Source organism: Lissotriton helveticus, chromosome 7, assembly GCF_964261635.1.
Source record: "Lissotriton helveticus chromosome 7, aLisHel1.1, whole genome shotgun sequence".
Taxonomy (NCBI): Eukaryota; Metazoa; Chordata; class Amphibia; order Caudata; family Salamandridae; genus Lissotriton; species Lissotriton helveticus.
The window spans coordinates 795,045,333-795,069,142 of NC_136068.1; the positions used below are offsets into that span (position 1 = coordinate 795,045,333).

General features: G+C 43.9%; 1 protein-coding gene across 1 annotated transcript in view; it reads left to right on the plus strand.

Annotated features, from left to right (window-relative positions):
* Window positions 1–23,810, plus strand: part of TRPC7 (transient receptor potential cation channel subfamily C member 7) — a 1,084,504-nt gene that overhangs the window by 857,480 nt on the left and 203,214 nt on the right. Inside the window, exon 7 of the mRNA XM_078653219.1 lies at window positions 12,315–12,510. Coding sequence (XP_078509345.1) covers window positions 12,315–12,510 — 196 coding nt within the window. The remainder of the gene's footprint in view (window positions 1–12,314; window positions 12,511–23,810) is intronic.

A 23,810-nucleotide genomic window follows, 5' to 3' on the forward strand; every position in this document is an offset into this window, starting at 1 on the left:
ACCCAGGACCCTAGAGAGCACTCCCTCTGGAAGCAGCACACCGCCAGCACATGAGGAAGGTAGAGTGTACATCCCTAAAAATGTGGTAAAGGAGTTTTTTAAGAATGATGATATTGGGCAGTGGTTCAGAGCCTATGAGGTAGCCATGTCTTCCACCGGGTCCCTGGGAGAGATTGGGGAGCGGTGTTGATGGGAAGGTTCCTTAGTGAGGGGCGGGACACACTGTTGGACTTGCCTTCTGAAGTCCATAATTCCTATAGCCACATGAAGGAGGCACTCATGACTAGGTATGGTTTGACTCCTGAGCTCTATAGGCAGAGGTTCAGGAAGTGCAAGGAGTTAGAAAGTAGTACCTGGGTAGAGTATGTCACTTGCTTTTGCAGAGCATTGGATGGTTGGGTAAAGGGCAGCAAAGTTAATGATTTTCAAGGTCTCTTGGATTTTATTGCATGGGAGCACTTGTCTGATAATTGTTTTCCAGAGCTGCGCCAGCACCTGATTGATAGCAAGCTGACTAACCCTAGGAAGCTTGCTGAGGATGCGGACCGCTGGGTCAGTACCAGGGTCCACAAGGGTCGCATGGGAGACTAAGCCAAAGCTGGGCAGGGTCCCCAGCAGAAGAGTGGGGGGGGACAAGCGTAAACAACGGGAGTTCCGCAGAGGGTCCCAAAGTAATTCCCAAGGGAACCAAGGGAAAGGTTCCCAGCCTCCCCCTTAGAAAAAGCCTGTGGTCCCGACAGGTAATCCTGTTCCACAGGGACCCCTGAAATGTTACAGATGTGGGGACCTGGGTCATAAGGCGAATGATACCAGGTGCCGCCTGTTTGGTAAACCAGCACCCACTGGTGCTCCGCCCCGGCAGATGGCTAGTGTAGCTTTTTGGGAAGAAGTAGAAGTCCAAGGTGGGTGGGGGCCCGCAGAGATGTCGCTTGTCTCTTTAGGAGACTGTGAGGTGGTCCCAGAAAACCAACTGCCCAACAACACTAAGAAATATGGGCAGTGGGTGACAATCAATGGCCAAAAGGTAGAGGCTCTTAGAGACATAGGAGCCAGTGTGACAGCTGTCAGGTGTCACCTGGTGCCTCAAGAGCACGTTGTCCCACATGCATTCCGCCAAGTTGTTAAAGCCGACAACACAGAGAGTCATTGTCCAATGGCACAGGTTCCCTTTGAGTGTGGGGGGGCTCTGGTACTCTTCAGGTAGCTGTGAGGCCCGCAATGCCTGTTGTCTGTTTGTAGGGGAACGATTTGGAGAGCTCACCTTGGGAGAAGGTGGAGAAGAGTACTCACCTGAGGATGGTGGGTCTACCTGACTGGGCGTGCGTGACCACCCGGTCAATGGCAGCCAGTAGGGGTGCTCAAGAGGACATGGAGCCTGAGAGGGAGGCATAGGAACCTCCCTAAGAGAGAAGTGGCAGGGGGCACGGGAAACCGGCCCCTGAAGTTCCCATGGTCCAGGAGGAGGTAGACCCTGAGGGGATGCCCTGGAGCCTACCGGGGAACAAGTAGCTGAACTGGGGGAACTGCCTGAGCTGACTCATTGGCAGCAAGAAGGAGGCCCCTCCACAGAGGAATTATGCAGGGAGCAGAGAGAATGCCCTTCTCTTGAGGGCTTGTGGCAGCAGGCTGCAAGCCAGGCAGCCGGTGATCAGTCTGGGTCACATTGGATCTATTGGGAGAATGGTCTCCTGTATAGCGAGCCTAAGGTTGCTGGGCCTGGGTCAGCCCGTGTGCTGGTGGTACCCCAGCACTTCAGAGCCTTCCTACTGGGGCTGGCTCATGATGTGCCATTGGCAGGACATTTGGGGCAGGACAAGACCTTTAAGAGGCTTGTCACCCACTTTCATTGTCCCCAAACGCACAAGAGTTCAGACACTCATTGTAGGACCTGTCAGACTTGCCAGGCAAGTGGAAAGAGTGGGAGGAAGCAGAAGGCTCCTCTCCAGCCATTCCCTGTGGCCAGTACTCTCTTTGAGCGAGTGGGGATTGACATTGTGGGGCCACTGGACCCCAAGACAGCCATGGGCAACAAGTTCATCCTGGTCTTGGTGGACCATGCCATCCGGTACCCGGAAGCCATACCTCTGAGGACAGTGACGGCCCCCGTGGTGGGACGAGCACTGATGGGAATTTTCTCACGAGTAGGATTCCCTCGAGAGGTTGTGTCTGACCGGGGCACCAACTTCATTTCTAAGTACATGGAGTCCCTGTGGCAGGAGTGTGGGGTAACCTACAAGTTTACCACTCCTTACCACGCCCAAGGCAATGGGTTGGTTGAAAGGTTCAATCGAACCCTGAAGGGCATGATTATGGGTCTTGAGGAACCCCTGAGGCGTAAGTGGGACGTCTTCTTACCATGCCTATAGTTTGCATACTGGGAGGTGCCACAGAAATCTCTACGGTTTAGTCCCTTGGAGCTTCTCTTTGGACACCTGTTCAGAGGACCTCTGAGTCTGGTCAAGGAAGGCTGGGAGCAATCTTCCAGGAAACCTCCCCAGGATGTATATAGCTACATGCTGGCCTTCAGGAACCAGACTAGGCGTTTCAGGCAACTCGCTGAGGCGAATCTGGAAGCCAGCCAGGAGGAGATGAAGCGGTGGTACGACCAGAATGCCACTCTGGTGGAGCTTCAACCTGGCCTGAAAGTGTGGGTCATGGCCCCAGTGGAGCCCTGGGCGCTCCAAGATTAGTGGACCGGACCATTTGAGGTTGTGGAGCGCAAGAGTCCAGTTACCTACTTGGTGGACTTGCGGTGGACTTGCGGTCTCCCAGTAACCCCTTGAGGGTCCTGCATGTCAACCGCCTTAAGCCCCACTTAGTGAGGTCTGAAGTGGGCATGCTCTTGGCGACAGATGCTGAAATAGAAGAGGAGACTGAGCCTCTTCCTGACCTACTGTTAACCTATCTTCCACCCTGACCCCTGAGCAACAGAATGACTGCCGCCAGTTGCTGGGACAGTTTTTTGTTCTTTTCTCCCTGGTTCCTAGTATCACAGATTGGTGCGTCCATGATGTGGATACAGGACAGAGCTTACCTGTGAAGCACAAGTCTTACAGGGTAACTGATAGGGTAAGGGCTTGCATCAAAGAGGAGGTCTCAAAGATTCTTGCACTTGGGATGATTGAGTCCTCCAGCAGTCCTTGGGCCAGCCAGTGGTCTTCGTCCCGAAGGCTGCAGCGCCGGGTGCCACACCCGAACTACGGTTCTGTGTAGACTACCGAGGGCTCAATTTGGTCACGAAGACCGATGCACACCCCATCCCCAGAGCTGATGAGCTCATTGATCGGCTAGGGGGCTGCACAGTACCTCAGCACGTTCGACTTGATGTCGGGGTACTAGCAGATCGCCTTGACTGATGGGGCAAAGGAGAGGTCAGCATTCTCCACACCAGATGGGCATTTCCAGTTCTGTGTTATGCCCTTTGGGATGAAGAATGCCCCTGCCACCTTTCAGAGGTTGGTCAACCAGGTGTTGGTTGGACTGGATGAGTTCAGTGCCGCCTACCTGGACGACATTGCAGTGTTCAGTGTCACTTGGGAAGAACATCTGCGCCACCTCTGGGAAGTGTTGTTGGCACTGCGGAAGGCAGGCCTCACGATCAAGGCGAGTAAGTGCCAGATCGGGCAGGGTTCTGTGGTGTACTTGGGACACCAAGTTGGGAGCGGCCAGGTTGCGCCCCTACAACCCAAGATTGAAAACATCCTCTTTTGGGAACCCCCCAAAACCCAGACAGAGGTGAGGGCCATCTTAGGACTCACCGGGTACTACAGGAGGTTTGTCAAGGGGTATGGCAACATGGTTGCACCCTTGAGAGAGCTGACTTCCAAGAAGCAGCCCAAGAAAGTGATTTGGACTGACACCTGTCAGAAAGCTTTTGAGGCCCTGAAAGCTGCCATGTACTCGGCGCCCGTGCTCCTGGCACCCAACTTCTCCAAAGAGTTCATCGTTCAAACAGATGCTTCAGAGTATGGTGTGGGGGCTGTTTTGTCACAGATGAATGAGGAGGGCCTAGATCAACCTGTAGCCTTCATCAGTAGGAGGTTTCTTCCACGGGAACAGAGGTGGAGTGCTATTGAGCGTGGGGCATTTGCTGTGGTCTGGGCACTGAAGAAGCTGAGACCATACCTGTTAGGGACTCACTTCCGGGTTCAGACAGACCACAGGCCCCTCAGATGGTTGATGCATATGAAGGGTGAGAATCCAAAGCTGTTGAGGTGGTCCATCTCCCTACAGGGTATAGACTTTACGGTGGAACACCGCCCTGGTACAGAACACGCCAATGCTGATGGTCTGTCCAGATTTTTTCGCCTTAGTGATGAGAACTCCTAGGAGGTAGGGTAGTTCTCCCCACTTTTCAACTGGAGGGGACACGTGTTAGACCTGGCACCATTGGCATGGGTCTCCCTTCCATTTTTGCTGTTGCCTCATGTGTTTTTCTGGTGTTAGATGCTTTGGGCACTGTGCCACTGCTGTCAAGTGACATAGTGCGAGTGCTCCCTACTGGAAATTGATGTATTGATTAGTGGTTCCATGATTCGATATTTGGTTTACTTGTCAGACCCTAGTACAGTGCACTGAGTGTGCCCAAGGCGTGTAAATCCAAATGCTGCAATGTGCTTGCAGCACTGATTGTGCCACCCGCAGAAGCGGCCTTGTAAAATGTGTCTAAGGTCTGCCATTGCAGAACCTGCTTGCAGTCTGTACTGTCATGCTGACCAGGTAAGTGCACCCACTTGCCAGTCCCTAAACCTTCCCTTGTCTTCATATTAGTCACCCCTATGGTAGGCCCAAGGGCAGGGTGCATTGTAAGTATAAGGTAGGACAAGCCCTAATGTGTGTGCATGTCCTAATAGTGAATTACAGCATTTTCATTTTCACTATTTCAAGGCTACCTGTTCCCCATAGGCTAGAATGGGCTGCTGGATTGTTACATGTTTATAATCCTAGCAGACTCAGGGAACATGGTGGAAATTCGAGTTTAGTATGCTTGGAATAATAAAATACATCTTTTAGTAAAGTTCATTTTAATATTCTGTGTTTGCAAATACCACTTTTAGAAAGTAGGTATTTGCTTGCCTAACCATTTGAGCCCGCCTCTGCTAGGTTGTGTATTCCTTGTCTGGGTTTGTGTGTGACAGGACTGGGGAATTCCAGGAGACCGGATGGGGCTGCCCGGTGGGAATAGGGAGATCTGCATCCACCCCCTGTGGTGTGTCTGATGTTTCTGCCCTGCACACTGAAAGAAGAGAAGGAAGACTGTCAACAAAGTGCTCCTGGCCTGTACTTGCCTCCCACAATGCTGGTTCCACCTCTTGTGGGGCATCTGATGTGCCTGCCCTGTGCTGTGAAAGGAAAGGAGAAGTCTGGTAAACAGAGTGCTTCAGAACTGGCTTGAACTAGGCACAGGCCCCTCTCCCCTCAGAGAACAAAGGATTTTGGGGTATAACTAATGGTATCCTGAGCCCATGAAATTAGATCACTCCTGGAACTGACAAGAAGAAACCTCGGCTGAGGAGAAGGAACCTGAAGAAACTGAGGAGAGACTATTCCCAAGCTGAGGTGCTGCTTGGGGAAATGGCCTGCTTTGTTTGCCTTGCTGTCAATGAGAGAGAAAGGACTTTGTGGACTTTACCTTTAATTTTCAACTTGTGCAAAGATCTCCAAGGGCTTGGAAGAGAGCTTGCCCCTGCCCGAAGTCCCAGGACCAGTGGACTTCACCAGCCTCTGTGAATTGCTACTGTTCCAGTGGCTACAGAGGCAGGGAGCTTTGACCAACTCTCACGACCGGCCGGTGTCCTGTTGGCACCGCACTGAGCAACGCCCGCCTCGAACAACGCAAGCTCTGTGCTCAACGATTCCGTCTCGACGCCGTCAACGAGCCGAAACCTGCACCGCGACTGGAAGGACACCGCAACGTCCAATGCCTCTCTACACCGAATCGAACTGGTTTGACTGGCGCGGTCACTGCTGCTGACTTAAAGTCCTGTGACTGCACCGGAGTTGGGCACCACCTCGCACACTTTGCTAAGCAGCGCCCGACTCGCACCGCTGTCTGGACTGACCGACGCCAGGTCCCGAACTCCGGCTCGAACGCTGCACCGTAAAGCTGGAAGCACCGCAACGCGCAACGTCTGCCCCGAACAATGCAAGCTCTGAGCTCACCGACGCCGTCAACGAGCCGTGGCCTGGACCGCGATGGAAGGGACACAATGACCTGCAACGCTATCTTTTTCTACACCGCGACGAACACCGGAACCGGCTCGCACATCCGTGTCGGCCGCCTCAAGGAAAAAGTACTGTTTTTGAGTCCGTTGACATTTGAGTCGGCCCGGACTAGACTCTGGAATTTTTTTAACAACACTGTAGTCGGACAAGGCTACCGACTCACACAGAACCTTGAATTAAGCCTTTTTTAACCTGAACTCTTGAAACTTAATATTACTGTGGATTCTTGTTGTCGTTTATTGGTCTTTTGATAACTCTACATAAAGTGTACTTATTTTTTATATAAAACCTGTGTGGTGTCCATTTGTAGTGTTGTCACTGGGGTACTGTATGTGGTCACAACTGCTTAACTTACATCGCCTCTGAAATAAGCATTGACTGCTCGCGCCACGCCGCCTAGAGGGTGAGCAAGGGTTATTTTGAGAGAGTAATTCCCTTGCCCTGACTAGAGGAGAGGGTCCCTGCTTGTCACAAGTACCTACCTGTGCCAACCAGAGACCCCCAATTCTTTTTTTCAGTTTAATAAGTTTTTATTTTGCGTAAAAAAAAATAATACAACAGAATATAACAGCATGACATAGATCAGAACCAATATGAGACAATCATGAAAGATAAGTGGAGATGAAAAAAAAAAAAAAAAAAGGTTCAGATAAAATATGAAATGGAAGACAATAGTAGAGAGAAAGAAAGAGAAGAAAAGAAAAGAGAAAAAGAAGAAGAGAGAAAGAAAAGGGGGAAAGGTTAGGGAGGGGGAGAAGAGGATAAGAAGGTAGAGAAAGGTAGCCAGGTAAGATCAGATTTGATTTTTAAGGTGACAGAAGTAGAAGAAGCAATTGCAATTCTGTGCTCATCGCATACAAAATTCCACCAGGTATGCACAGACAATTTAGAGTTATCCTTCCAGCAAGACAAAATTACTTTGAAAGCAGTTGCAATGAGAAGATCAAACAATTTAGCGTTATACGAATGTAAGTCCAAAACTTCAGATAGGGAACCTAAAAAAATATGCAACGATGAAAAAGGTTCAGATAAATGAAAAATACGCATGCAATATTTCCAAACTGCGTTCCAAAAAGTGAAAACTGATGGGCATTCAAATAAGAGGTGAGTGAGTGTGCCAGGGAGAGATGAACAGGACCAACAAAGGGGTGAGGAGGAAGGGGAGAATTTTGTTATGCTTACTGGGGTAATTAGAGCTCTATGGTAAAGAAAAAAAAGTGACTGAGTAATACGGGCTGAAAGCGAAGTCTTAAACAGTTTAGCCCATAAGTGATCCCAAACATCAACAGATAACGAGAAAGATAAATCAGTTTCCCAAACAGTTTCAGTAACAGTTTTAGGCCTAAGGCCAACATTGTCTAATAACAATTTATAAATTAGAGCAGCTTTGGGTATTTGTTGAGTAAAGATAGTATATAATGGAGTGGAAGGAGTAAGGGAAGGAAGGAGATCAAAAGTAGGAAGGGTAGATAGGTGAGATAGAATGGCAGAAGTAATAATGTCAAATTCTTTGCGAAAATGTACAGGTAAATCAAACATAGTTTGCATTACATCAAATGAAATAATGGATGAATCAGAAAAAAATTGGTACACAAACATAATATCCTTTTCTTTCCAATACTTGAAATAGAAAGATTTACCCTTGTACTTAAGATATTTGTTATACCATACGCTAGAGGAAAGAAAAGTTTGTAGTGGGGACGAGTCTTTCGAGAATATATTATGCAACAGAGTATGTGAGTATTTCAGTACAGGGTGTGTAGTCAAGAAGGAAGAATTGGACATAAAAAGGGTTTGCTGGAAAGAAAAATCCTTTAACAAGGACCTCTCAATAGCAATCCATCTGGGTAAAGGGGTATCATTGAAATCAAACGCCAATGAGAAGGCTTGTTTTATTAAAAAGGCAGAATGGTACGATTGAAAATCAGGAAAGCGGACCCCACCTTCAGATTTTGGGCATATAAGTTTATGTAAGGCAATACAAGGTCTTTTATTATTCCACAGAAACTTGGAGCAAATGGAATTCAGCCGATTGAAAAATAATTTAGGGATTTTCACAGGTAGCATGGAAACAGTGTATAAAATATGTGGAGAAATCATCATTTTGATGGTGTCTAAACGAAGAGACCCCCAATTCTAACAGTGGTGATGAGAGCACTCTTAATGAGTTTGCTCAGGTTTCTTGTCATATTGTGCAGGTGCATTGTTTTCAGTGTATGTGCGAACACTGTGTTGTGGTGTGGCAAAAGGGGTGCATATGGTGAAGTATAGCAGGGATCTAGCTGCACAGGTTACCAGAAACTTTCATCCTTAAACATAATTATTTACCTGTGTGTTTAGTTATAATAAACGGGATTCTGCAATTACTATAAAACAGCCTATAATTGCTTTGCATCGGTGACTTGTGACAAACTAAGTCATAATTCATCTGTAATAACATATTAAAATTGAGTTCTGATGTCACAATGCCTGCTACCAAAGACGAGGATGTGTCATGAAGCATAATTGAAGCAGCTGTTCAAAAAACAAAAAACATTGATATTTTTTCTTCTGGTATGTTTTTCCAACTTACAGTGACAAGCAGAAAGGAGATAATTATTGCAACATGTTTTATTTTTTTCACTCTTATTTTTTTCACTCCTTAAGGCAATATATAAAAACTATAATCATTTTGCATGTTTATAAATTTGAGCTACTGTGGCTTTCTATTTTTAAACTGACTTGTATTGAAGTGATTCTAATATATTTTTCCAACAAATATCTAACAGCTTTTTTAAGTGTTTAGTTTTGCACTAGAAACATTTTTTCTATACTATATATTAGCAAACATGTTCTCTATCATATGAAAGCACTATTCACCAAGGGTTTAACTAGTTTGTAGGACAGGGGATTGTGTAACCAAGTACTATATGGGATAAAGTAACCCCTGTTGTGTATGTTAACGATGTTGCAAGTCACTTTGGAGTTCCATTACAATATAAAGGATGTCGGCCTTCTGCCTTGTTCCTCTATGTCATAGTGGAACTCCTCAGTGACTTGAAACATTCTTATAATGTACGACAGGGGGTACATTATCCCATATATGTATTTGTTTTTTCATGGAATTATAATATACTCCCACGTTCCTGTAGCAATGGGGCTGGATGCTCTAACTCTCTCCTACCTTTCCTGCTCAAGTGTTAACTTCTGCAGGATATACGCTGCATTTTTGTGTACACTGATACCTGAGATATCCTTGGGTCATGTAAAGGTTGAGTGTTGCCTTTGCAGATAAGGTGGGCATGTATTTCTGAGTAGTTCTGCAGTGCTAAAGTAGTTCATTTTTTTACTTTGAGTTTGATACATTTTGTGTTCTATTTTTCAGCACAGGCTAGACATATGCTAATGAATGCTTTTTGGTGACACTGTAGCCCCACTCCCCTTTCAAATTCCCTGCACTGAATGATCAAAAGGTTTTTTTTGTCCACAAATAAAGACCTCTAAGAGGCCATTACTGAAGAAACATTGACTAAAAAGTAATATCCCACCATATTTGCAAAAGTTATATATGAAACATAACAATATTATGTTTTCATGGGTGAATAAAAGGATTTTCTAAAAAGAACATTTTAATAATTGGATGGTTTCTTAGCATTTTGAGTGATGTGGGGCATTATCATGTAAACTAACTCTGCTTGTCACGGTGTAAACACACAACAGTGAAGATGCAAAGGGTGTATACTTGGAGGTTTCAAGACAGCACAAAGTAATTGAGTCTGGGGGTGGTAAGTGATGGATGGTTTCCTGTGCTCTATCACATTACACCCCCGCACTCCATTATTTCATAATATCTTTCAATCTCATATTAGGCTGCAGCTCCCTTCGCTCTGGTGCAGGCAATCACAGATAACGCTGACACGGATTGTTTGCAATATGGGCTCGGCTCGTTTATGCGGTGCCCCCATCAATCCACACGAAATAGACTTCCACGAGCGGTGCCTCTCACCGGTAAAGTCAGATCATATACAGTTTATACACGCACTATAGGAAGGCTGAAAATCACCCATTTTACTGCAGCCCATTTCTTACCTCGTAAAAACTCATGCACAAATCCAAAAGCGTCCCTCGGGGCCTCCAAATCCGACTCTCTTTTCCACATATTTTAGCAGGAGTCGTACAAGAATAGGGCGCTTGTAGTAAAATTCTCAAGTAAATATTTAAGATTAGTAAAGCAGATTTCCATACCTAAAGGTCTTTTCTTCACAGTCCCTCTTTGCACTATATTTATGAATATTTATCATTTTAACCTATATATTTTCTCTATGTTCTTTACAATATAACTTTAACTTGTTAACTCTTTCTCACAGGGACTTCTTTGTCAGAAACACAGTCTCAGATGTGCTATTATTTTGCTGCAACACACACGTGTACCTATGCAGTGCTTTGTAATACCCCTCAGCTGGAGCAGAAGAGCTCACCCCTCTTAAATGCCCACGACACCCAAGATGAAAAATAGAATGGCAATTCATTAGCACTTTGTCAGCCTCCCATCTTGATCTGAGAGTCAGGACGGGGCTGGCCTTAGTACCAGCAGCAGCAGGTAGGAGGGTGGGCTGTATGTGCACTTTTCAAAGTGCCAGCCCTCTTGCAACTGCCAGCCAGACATGCCCACTTTGAAACCACTAACCCAGATAGTTGTCTTAAGAAAGCTAGGTTAGGGCAAGTGCAGGACTCCAGAGCACTATGGACCCCAAAACAGGCCACTTCCTCCAATCAGGGCGCTGCTCTCATGCTGGTGAGAGCAGCACCAGGATTGGTTAAGGGAGTTGCTTGGGCCTGCATTGAAGTTACCACGAGGTCCTGAGCCAGGAGGTATCCTGTAGTGAGGTAAGAGTTTCTTATGTATTTCAATATTATTCGTGCACATGTGCCTGTTTATTTGTATATTTGTTGTCACGTGTGTGCTTGCCCCCTGCCCCTACCCCTCCCTCGTAGATTAGATATCCCACTAGCTATCTATGCAGAGAGGGCATAATAAGAGGGAACAGCACAAAACCAAAAACGTTTTTATGCAAAGCCAGTGCTACTCAAATACTGTGACGTTGCATTGTGTTGAACACTATTGTCAAAGGAAACCAGGCTCAAACATGGGAAAAGTGGAATATCGCATAATATTCCTATGAGTATGATGTATAATTACTGCAAAATGACTTATTTTACATGGTTTGGCCTATGAGGGTTGTGTACGCTTTGAAATTTGCAAAGGAGGGTGTACCTTCAGAACATGCGAAACTCACGGCAGCTCCGAGGTGCTTTGTGCCTTAGCGCATTGCTTGTTGTCATGCTGAAATCATTTTTTTTAATGAGGAGGCACAGGATGACGTCATCGATGTGTAACTCAACAAATACGTCACTGTACTTTTTTGGCTTTTTCAAAATGAGCGCTGCTGCTTTTCAAGCAGTGTTGTGCAAAGTGTGTAAATCTGCGTATATCTTTTTTTTGTTTTATGGTATTTTCTATTTATTAAAGAATGACTTTTAAAACTGTGCCATTGTGCACTTCACAGTGTGTCAAAAATAGTTCCCCAGGTTAGAGGGATCCAGTTCGGTTGACCTGACACTGCTTACTGTATGTAATAAGTTCGAGGATGTTAGTGCCAGACTGTTTTACAGCTTATCATTTCAGGGTCTGCACAGCATTCAATCCGCAGGTAACTTGAGGAGCAGCACTCCACAGCCTGCCAGGCAGGCTATCCATTCAAAAAGGTGAACTGTTATTGCCATGATTATGATGCTAATATTTCATGTCTTCTCATCACATCAGGAGAGATGACATTACATTCTATAATCTGATTTACGATGTGAGAGCTGCAAATATTGGTTTGAATCTTTGACACAGGAGATAAAACATTTTACAGACGCGCGTGTAGTGCCGCGCTATTGCTAGAAATCCATTTATTCTTATCAAACCAGGAAATGCAACTTGACAACTGCAAATACGTTTCATGATAACTTCCTATCTAGGTTTATTCACTAGATTGTTGTTGTGTATTTTTTGCCTACAGTCATTTAACATAAATGAAGATATCAAACATGTGTTTATTTTTCAGGGTAGAAGAAAGTTTTAAAACATTATTCTGGTCAATATTTGGCTTGTCCGAAGTGATATCGGTGGTATTGAAATATGATCACAAGTTCATTGAAAATATCGGCTATATTCTCTATGGAGTGTACAATGTGACCATGGTGGTGGTGCTGCTCAACATGTTAATAGCTATGATCAACAATTCTTATCAGGAAATTGAGGTAAGTTAATCAAACTGACTCTCATCAATGCACTTGCTTACTTTATCAATGTTCAATATTAAAAAACAAACAAGTTCGTTATTATAATGTATCTGCAGAGTCGGCTGTCTCAGAATGAAAAGGGTACAAATAGATTCCAGGGTCACATCTCACACTCGAAAAAGTTTATCTTTCAGATCTCTTCATGGCATTAGTACTTTTCAAATTAAATATTAATGATTTAACTATGCTTACATCCCTGGTTGTTGAATACATACACCGCATAATTTCTTGACTGCTATTTTATTCACGGAGCAGAAAGGATTACGTTTGGAGCCCAGACACCATTATTAATCCCTTATTATTTAGGCCCCATTGAACAAAAACGGGCGTAATTTAGACCATGAATAAATTGTGCCCATCCACGGGCGTAAATTGCACCTGTTTCGCTTTTTCACAAAAGTCTTGAACTTCCGACTATGCATATTATACATCTTGGCTGAAAATAGTAATATTTGTTAGCACCTACGAAAAACAAGCATTGGAAATGCAATAGGTCTCGCATTTGTTTGAGTTAGAGCTATTGGCATTAGAAATAGCAATGTGTTCTATTTGTGTGTTCTAGAGTGTATGTATGTGGTGTGTAGTGGAGTTATGTAGGTTGGATTGGTATACACAAAGCACCACCTCAATCGTGCAAAAGACCCATGTCCAACGAATAACCAACACAGTGCAACATGCCATGAGTTGCTTCACCCAGTAAAGTGATGTGGCAATATGACATAAAATCCCATATTATGCCAGTTCAATCCACAACACGGGCAAGATGAATGCCCATTCAATTATAAACGACTGCTAGAAAAATAATATTAGAAATGATTAGAAGAACCGCTCTTTCTGTAACCCTACATAAAGCATGATATAAAAAGGTGAACACCAAGCACCTTACCTGTCCGTAGTTTTACACTGACTGGGAACTTCACAATGTCAGGAAAAAATGTATTAGGAGAGCATCCAAGGCATTGCGAAACCCAGCACTTTTAATAAACTATTAACTCAATGTAACTCACCTTAATTATCGATCCATGAGATAGCAACGCTGATCTCGTAGTGTATCTTAATGCAGAAGCAAGCCATAGTGCATATAAACACACAGATCCAGTCACATGACCGGGACCCAGTCAGGGACCCAATTCAACCAATTCCCTAGTGGCTATATTGGAGTGGAAAAACTGGCTCTTTACAACCGAAGGACCACTTTTGTACTTACCTTCTACAGGACACAGAAACAAAAAGGGGACACATAAAAGATGTGTACCCATTAAAGTAACCTAATAATTGACCCAAAAGCACAATTGATGGCCATAAATGCCCACAGAGGTAAATTATAATAATGTAATACTCAAAACTAATGCAAAAAATACATATGTTTTGCTACTGAGCATACACCCCTTACAAATCTAAATGTGTATGTATTATATAGCGTATGTCACATCGTTCATAAACAAGCCACAGTATACTATAACCATGTGACTAGTCACATTATCATAACGTGGTCCAGACTTGATCTACAGTGGCCATATTGCAAAAGATAAATTATCCTCATTAAATCTAAAGTACTTTCTTAAACAACGTCTCAAAGCAAATGCACCCATAGTTTATACGGCATGATACTTCACGAGGAGAGACAACCTAATAAGGATGACAATGGTTAATTTAATAGCAATCTATTCCAGCCTAATGCAGAACAAGTTCTACATCTGCAGGTCTACACCATAAAAAGGGACAATGTAAATGTGTATAATCCCATGTAAGGATGAACACCCTGTTCAAGTACCCGATATGTTAGCATACATTACACTCATTATCAGAATGTGTAGTTATAATGATAGTCATGTTATGTTATGGTAAAAATATTGTAGAGCACACATACACCACACTGTTTCTTGGTGCTAAATACACGGAAGAGCATGCAGCTTAATGATTCATTTATATGCTTCGAAGAACAACCATGTTTTTAAGAGATATCTGCATTGAATATAGCACCGTGATGATCTGATCTTCAGAGTGAGTGAATTCCAAAAATGAGGGATCAGAACAGAGAATCTAGCTCCGTCTAGCCTCTTCTTTTTAAAAGTGGGGGTAGTCAGGAGTGTGAGGTAAGAAGACCTCTGGTCCCGGGCGGCGATATACCTATGGATGCGCGTAGAAATTAATTAAGGGCCGGTGCCCTGCAGGGATTTGAATATAAGACACCCAATGTTTAATGTATTGTGTTGTTTTACTGGTAGCAAGTGCAGTTTCTTAATCAAGGAGGTGATGTGGCCCCTTCTAGGCTGTTGGTAAATCAGTCTGTCTGGTTTTGCACCAGTTGCAATCTTTCTCTTAGACATTCAAGGAGGCCAAGTAAAGAGAGTTTTCATAATGAATGTGGAAAGTGACTTGTGACAGAGCAACCTGAATGAGAGCTTCATAGGTGAGGTATCTGCCAATTTTCCTGTTCTTCCAGAGCTGGAAGAAACAGGTGGATACTACTGACCCGATCTGAGGCTTCATAGATAGATTGTTGTCAATAATAACTCCGACGCTCTTCGCCGAGGTATAGGATAGGGGAGGTGTACTCAGCACAGCGGGCCAGAAATTTGAACTCCATGTGTTTTAAGAGCCGCTGACTAAGACCAGTTCTGTTTTTTCTGGATGTAGTTTTAAATGATTGCTATTCATCCAGTTGCGGATAAATCGCATAGTTGTTTAGAATTTCGAAATTGAGTCAAGAGTATTATCGATGGTCAAAATTAATTGTAAGTCATCGGCATAGTTAAAGATGCAAATATTCATTTTCCTCAGAGACAGTACCAGTGGACCAATATACAAATTTAACAGGTGCGGGGACAGAGATGATCCCTAAGTCATCTTTAAGATTTATAAACAATTGTCCAAGTCGGTAGGTGAATAACTGTACACACGGGCAGTGGAACAACCCACCTCAATGATGCATAAAAAATATCCAAATGTTAACAATACAGATCCCAACAATATCACAATTGGATGAGGGGAATGTGGGTCTTGATGAGGGCCTTTGAGTCACGGGCGCCATTGTTGACTGTGTGCACCAGTGTTAATGTAAAAGCCGGCGCCGTGCTGAAACATCAATCATGGTGCACTGGGCGGGATGAGGGTCTTTAAGTCACAGGTGCCATTGTTGAATGTGTGTGCCCAGGTTAATGTAAACGCGGGCTCCGTGCTGAAACGTATAGCACGGAGCCAAGGGATGGGACGGGGATGAGGGTCTGTAAGCCGCGTGCACCATTGTAATGTAAATGCAGGTGAATTTGTGGAGTTCTGCAGGTAATTTTAATAATTAAAAAAATGTTGGTAGCCGAGCTGCACAACAAGTGAAATGCGCGAGGCCGCCATATTCAAGATTAAGGGCATGTGTGGCGTGTTCTGGGGAAAAAAATGCTTTGGGAGAAATCCATTTAAGAAAATAGTGCTCTGAGGCTGTAATTAGAACGTACTGAGTAACAAAACATGTAACAGGGGTGACAAACGGCATTCCTGCTGTGAATGATCCTCTGCTCGCTAGCGCTGTGGGGGCTTGTGAATTAAGGGAGAAATTCCTGACGTTTGTATTGTGATTGCTCTCCCCTCGGAGATTTGTACTTTGTTTCTTTGATGTTTTTAACTGCGGCCATTTTTAAAAATCACTCATTGTTTATATAATCATTGCACAGCGGTAACTACGACCGCCCACTGTTTCACCTCTCACTGGGCTCCCTCTGCTGTGTCCCCGGTCCGCCACGGCTTGTGCCGGTTGAGCGGAGGGACAGGAAGCTGCAGAGCACCAGACAACGTCAGCATAGTGGCCCCGCCCCTCTTGCCTACTTATTTCCACCCCCAGCGCGGACGCGCGCAGCGGCGCGCCGAAGGAGCGCCGCAGGCGCGCCAAAGGCCCGCCCGCCGCCTGGACCCCTGGCCCAATCGCGGCCGTTAATGGTGAGGGGATTATTATTGTTGCAGTTATGATTCGCTATTCCAGGCAAGAACTTTTATCTCTCAATCCAAAGAGTGTGACCACCACTCATTACCCTCAACCCTTGCCTTGCACTCTAACAAATAACCCCGATATTACTGCCGCTTCCCTAGCGTCTATGCCCACTCTTGCGACCTCCATATCTGACACAAATTCAGGAAAAATAATCAGATCCACCACCACCGTAGGCTCTAAATCTCTCTCTGCCCTCTACATAAATACTAGGTCCATCCCCAAGCACGCCTTGGAGCTATGGACTCTACTTGACAATGAACGACTGGATATATGTTTCCTTACAGAAACATGGCTTCATAGTCAGGCTTTGCCAGATATTGCCATTGCATTTCCACAGGAACATCATGTTATCAGACAAGACAGAGAGGGAAGGAGAGGAGGCGGAGTTGCAGTGGCAGCAAAGGCCCCGATTGGTATCTCCCTGTTAGAATCCTTTTCAAACCCCCTGTTTGAAATTCTAATAGTTAACATCTCGCATCTTAAAACGACTATGGGAAGAGTTGCTCTGGTCTATAGACACCCAGGCGAAAAATCCAAATTTGTCAATGCTCTTTTGGACATTATCGCCTCACATGTGTTAGCCACGGATCACTTCATTTTAATAGGAGATTTTAATTATCACATGGAACTTATTCTCGACACTGACTCCTGTCATCTAAGGACCACTATGGAAACCTTGACATTAACGCAAAGGGTTCTAGGACCTACTCATCAGGCAGGGTATACTCTTGATCTAATTTTTACTAATATGCCCAGCTTCACCTGTGAACCCCCTCTGCCTATGACCTGGACGGACCACTTTCTAGTGAAATTCGGCTTCCCTGGTCGTAATAAGCCCAGGGTCTCTAAGTGTTCAGACTCAAGGCTCATACGGCCCTGGCATAAACTGACACTGGAGGCTTTTGAGACCCACTTTAACCCTTTTAGTGACACACTTAACATCGACCTAATGGCCATCCAGCTGGAAAAACGCGTTAAGATTGCACTGAACAAGGTCATTCCTGAAACTAGAGTCAAAGTAAAATCTATTGCCTCCCCATGGTTTACGGAGGAACTGAAAATAAAGAAAATTGCTAGTAGAGCCGCTGAAAGGTTGTGGAGGAAAATAAGAACAATCGAAGATCGTAAAAATTACAAACAGATCCATTCCATTTATTTTGAAAAAATAAGGGAAGCTAAATCTAGCTATCTCTCACAAAGAATTAAAAAAGCCTCCCACTCCTCCAAAGAACTATTTAAAATATTAAATGAGTTCACTGCACCACAGGTGGAACAATCATCTTTCATCCCCACCATGGAGGGGGTTAACGCATTGGATGCGCACTTTTACAACAAAATCAAGTCTATCTACTCTACGTTTACAACCCCCGGACCCAACGGCATCTTAATAGGTGAGGCTTCCTCCTGTAACTCCCTGATTCCTTACCACACTGAGTGTTCTTTGCTTATGGAGTTTGAGTCCACCACGGCTGCCCAAGTGTTAGTTGCTCTGGGGAAAGTGAAATCTGGTTCTCCCACAGACTCGCTGACCCCCCGAAAGTGCAATTTAATATTCCCACTCCTGGCCTGCTCTTTCTCTAAAATCTATAACACCTCTTTTGAGCTTGCATCTATGCCTAGCAGCTGGAAGGTGGCTCAGGTAAAACCTATCCTTAAAAAGCCCACCAGCGACCCCACCATTGCCTCTAATTATAGGCCTATATCGCTATTGCCCTACTTTGGAAAGGTACAGGAACACCTAGTTAACAAACGTATCTCCAGTTTTCTGGTAACCCACTCACTTTTAGACCCCTCGCAATCAGGCTTCCGCGCTGCCCATGGCACAGAAACGGCAGTAATGGAAATGATGGATAACATTCGTCTCACCCTGGACAGAGGTGATTCCGCATTTTTGATCTTATTAGATCTTTCACCAGCCTTTGACACCATCTCCCACAGCATTCTTTATCAACGGCTGTGGGAGATTGGTGTCAGAGGCAAGGCTCTGGCCTGTTTCAAGAGTTACCTCGCTGACCGGCATACATATATTAGGGTCAACTCCTTGGAATCTAGCAGGACTCCTCTCTCTGTCGGGGTACCTCAAGGGTCCATTCTGAGTCCCATGTTATTTAACATTTATCTCACCCCTTTGGCCAGAATTATGAAATCTTATGGTTTTTCCACAGTATCCTACGCGGACGATACGCAGGTTCTTATCACCTGTAGTCTAGCTGTTCTTGACACCCGCACCAGATTTAAGAGGTGTATGATTCAGATTAGCGAATGGATGAAGGAAAATAAACTCCAGCTTAATTTCAGCAAGACTGAAATTATGCTATTTGGCAAGGCAAAGACACAATGGTCACATGATTGGTGGCCTTCAGAATTAGGACCGTGCCCTGAGCCCAAAGAAGCGGTTCGTGACTTGGGAATAATGCTCGAATGTGCCCTTTCTATGAAGGCTCAGGTTACCCAAGTATCTGGCATCTGTTATGGTATACTACGAAAATTGCGGAAGATTTTCAGATGGCTACCCTTTGAGTCCAGAAAACCTTTGGTCCAAGGACTGGTCGTTAGCCGTCTGGATTACGGCAATGCAATGTATACCTCCATCAACGAGGGCCTGTTGACTAAGCTACAAACCCTCCAAAACGCCGCCGCATGATTGGTGCTAGGTATGCCCCCCAGGTCCCCTTCTTTGCCCTTTCCTACTCTGCAAATGGTCAGAGAGTAATTCATACCAAGGGCAAGACTAAATCTCTTTTCAGAGTGAGCATGAAAGGGAATATTCCCAAAACTGATGAGGGAAAAGGGAAAGTGTTTACAGTGCAGTGAAATATTTACATATAACATATTATTGTATGCAATTACACAGCACGTACAATTACATGTATGAAAAGCACAAGTCAAGCTCTGGGGTTGAAAGCAATTTATTGCCCGGCATCATCACCTCCTGCACCAAACCCCACTACAGCAGTCTTTTACAAATTATTTTTACAGGAGAGTATATATTCCTCTGTTAGAGTTCATGAATGCAAACACACTCCCTAATGTGCTTTTTAGGAGATGCAGAGTCTTTAGTGTTATTCTAATCATTTCATATAATTATCACTGTCCTTGGGAAATATTCTTTCACAAACTATGGGCTTCAATGAGGCCTCTTGCTCCACCGGAATGTCACCTTTTTTGGTGTTCTATGATGCAGAAACCTGCTCCATATTTACGAGGCAGCACTAAGCCACTTTTTTTGCCTTATTGCTGTCTCGTAAATCTTGATCCCATTAACACAGTTTTCTGCATTAAAGTGGCATGCAATAGGTGTTGCTGGGGGTGTTCCCAGCAACATCCATGGCTTTTTAACACTGCCCCAAATTTATGAGAAATCATATCACTCAGGCAGTGCCAAAACCGTATGCCTCCGCAGGGTACGTGTAAGGGAGGCACGAGGAGAAATATCTTTATTTCTCTATTATTCCTTTTCCTATGTGTGCTCCATTCTGCAGCACACATAGAAAGAGGAAAGAAGCTTCTTGAGAATGTGTTTGTGCAGGAAGGTTCTCCTTCCTGCACCAAAATAAAGATCCCTGGTACGCAGACACCCTTGTACCATGTGCAAAGGTGCCTCTGTTGGTGCACGGCAGCCCATTGTGTGCAGGCACAGGGAAAAAGGACTGGAATGCACTGTATCGGATAGATACAGCGCATTCCTGCCCTTTTCTTTTGCTGTAGGGCAGCGCAGCAGGAAGGCCTTCATCGCTGCCCTACGGCAAAACCCATAATTGAGGCCCAAAAAAACTCTTTTTGTTTGTCTATTTCCACTTTGCATTATGATTTGGAAGACCCGAGAATCCTGATACCACAAGAAGTGGTAGATTTGAATTTTGGTCAATGTGAAAGATTATTTTCTAAGGGCAGTGATATTTAGCCTAAATGATCAGAGGAGTTGCATTAGCCTTGAGGAAGGGGTGTTCTCCAGGACACTTGTGGCTGTAATTTGAAGAAAAATTAAATTGTTTGATGAACTTGTTCCAACAAATGGAGAAGAGTAACAATATATACTGAATATCCTAAAAAGTATATTACAGAGTGTGTTTGGATTGATGAACTCTAATAGAGGAGTGTATAACCTCCTGTGGAAATGACATGTGTGGAAATGCCTCCACACGGATACATAAAAGGAATTGACAAATGTTTTCTATGGATACCCATAAACCCAAGTCACAGATTTCCAGGCAACCTCCTGAAAGTTCTGCAAGTGTGACAATGGCAGAAAATCATGAATCAGAATTAATATGTAAATTACAGAGTGGTGGTCACCACTGTGTAGTTATTGTTAGGGCTGAGTTGCTATTGGAAGAGTGTTTTTGTATTTCTACTAATAACTCCAAAACTAGTTCATCCACCTCAATTCCTTTCTGGAAAAACATGCTGTGCTCTGTCAAGCAGAGTCCAAGACACAGGTTTTCCATGCTAATTCCCAGAGAAAATGTTGGATAGCCATAAAGAAAAGAATGGAAGAACAGATTGACACCAAATTTGGCAGAAAGTTCGACTTTTATTCAGAACACTTGCTTTTTGTGATTTGCTGCAAATCTGATCACGCTGTTTAATAAAAAACTTTTTCTTAAAAAGGTGCTTGGGTAGTCATGGAGGGGGTAAAATAAATTGTTATACCTGAACTCCAACGTACCGTAAATTAAAAAAAATAGAGCGATCTGATTGAGCCTGTGGGATTGAGCGATTTGAATAGGTGGCCGAAACCTTAAGGAGAATTTTGCATCCCCCATTACAGAACTCGAAAAAGGGATTACCTATGATAGCCTAATACCAATAATCCTCTAAATCCCAATTATTTACTGTTAGAACTGGGGTCTCTAGTTGGCAAGGGTATGCACCCGAGTTCAAGTAGGGACCACCGCTTCCGACGGTAGCTTGGGGCAGAGCAGGAAGGCTTAATTTCAGAGGCAATATGTAAAGTATTTGTGCAACCCACACCAATAGTAACACAGTAAAACACGTACAAAAGAAAAAGACACTACACCAATGAGTTACAAAAATAAAAATATCTTTATCTCAAGTTTCAGGCAATATCATCAATAGGAATTCACATATGCAGAGTCTTTTCCTTGAGCAGTATAATCATGTACGTGCAGGTTATGGGGAGTCTTTGGTAAAGGACACTGTTCATAAGGAAAGAATCACCAGTGCAGTCCTTTAGGCCCGCTTTGTGGGTACTGGTTCAGTCTCTGGTATGTGTAGGGGTTCAAAGTCCCGTAGGAAATGAGTTGTGGGCTAAAATCATGAGGTCTTTGAAATGATGTCGTTTTGACATCAAATAGATTTGAATTAAGAATATTTATTCATAGATAAGATACAAGGTATATCTATTGAGCCTGGGTCTAAACTGTCTTTCCTGGAATCTGGAACTCAGCAGAGTTCCTGATTCCAGGTGTGACACGGCAATACCACACATTCCCCTTTGTAAAGAGAAATAAGGAAACAATTTAAACAGAACATGGAAATACAGAAGTTGATAAACAAAGTGCATTTTTGATTCAGACAAAGAAAACAAAAACTTCAATATTAAGATGAACCATTGTAAACGAAATAAATCAGGTTATCTATAAAGTTGATCATCTTTAAACCGCACTGGAGTGAGACATTTCCTCTGTGTACGTTGAACAGTATTAGATGCAGGACAACCGGCAATCTTACTTTTAGGAACATTGTGAAGAGACGTTGAACCAGAGAACTTCCTCCAACTACTAGCACTGTTGGAAGACTTTGAGTTGGATGGAATACTAGACTGTGGAACAGTATCCTTAGGCCACAACGACATGGGGATTTTTACTACTTTGGACATGCTCCACACATTGCCATCAGAAAGTTCTAGAACTTGTCGACCAACACGTTTAACCATCAAGGGATCTGAATAACGTGACTCTCCTGACCTGACTAATCTGCCCTTTTTGACTCGAACCCAATCATTGACACTAAACAGAGAAGAATTACCACCATTTGAATTACATTCACTATCCATAACTTTTTCCGAGTTAAGTAACCTCATCCAAGGTTGGTTCATGTTGGAGACACATCTCCTCCCTCTCATCTTTTCAAAAGGAGAGAGAGATCACCCATGCTTCTAGGTGTATTTCTATAACACCACAGAATCTCACTTATGGTTTGTTTACAATCACCACCACTTTGTAACGCTAACTGGAGACCCTCCTTAAACACCCTGATCCATCTCTCTACAATGCCATTACTATTGGGATAATAGACTGAAACACGTTTGTGTCTAATACCATAACACGCTAAAAACTCCCAAACTCGTGAAGGTCTAGAAACAGGGAGACGTTCATATGCAACATGCTTCTGAGACTTGTCACTCAAACAACAATCCATACAGTCCCTGACATACCTTTCTATGCACTTATCCATCCCTGGCCACCAAAATTTGCTTCTAATTCTTCTTTTCATGGATGTCATTCCAGGGTGACCCTCGTGAGCCATTTCCAAAATCTTGGACTGCAATTCAACAGGCACTACCAATTGGAAACCTCTGAACAAAATCCCCTCAACCACAGATAACTCTTGGGCAACATGATAGAAAGGTTGAACACTATCAGTCAACAAGTCTTTGCGTGGCCATTGAGTTTTCACAAAACCACAAATCTCATTCAAAATAGAGTCATCAGCACATGCCAATTTCCATGTGTCCTCACGGATACAGCCTTTAGAAATTTCACAAATTGACACTACATTGTCATCATCATTGTCCACCTCAACTACATTGTCATCAGGCACAGGCAATCTGGACAAACAGTCAGCTAACACATTTCTAACACCAGGAATATATTCAATTTTAAAGTGAAAATCTTGAAGTTTGTATTGCCACCTGGCTATCCTTGAAGTCGCTTTTCCACAACCTTTGGTTGTAAATAAATCTACTAGAGGGCGATGGTCAGACCAAAGTTTAAAAACAGTTCCGTACACATACTTGCGGAAATATTCTATACCCCACCAGCACGCTAGGGCTTCTTTTTCTAATGTGGAGTACTTACACTCTGCATCCCTCAAAGGCCTTGAAGCAAACCCAATCGTTACCATTTGCCCTTTTTGGCGTTGCATTAATACTGCACCTATTCCTACATTGCTGGCATCCGTAATGATGACAGAACTATGAACAGTGTTAAAAGTTGCCAAAGCAGGTGCAGAAGCTATACATTGTTTCAATAAAACGATTTTTTTTACAATTTTCATCCCAAAGGAAATGAAAATTTTTCTTCATTAA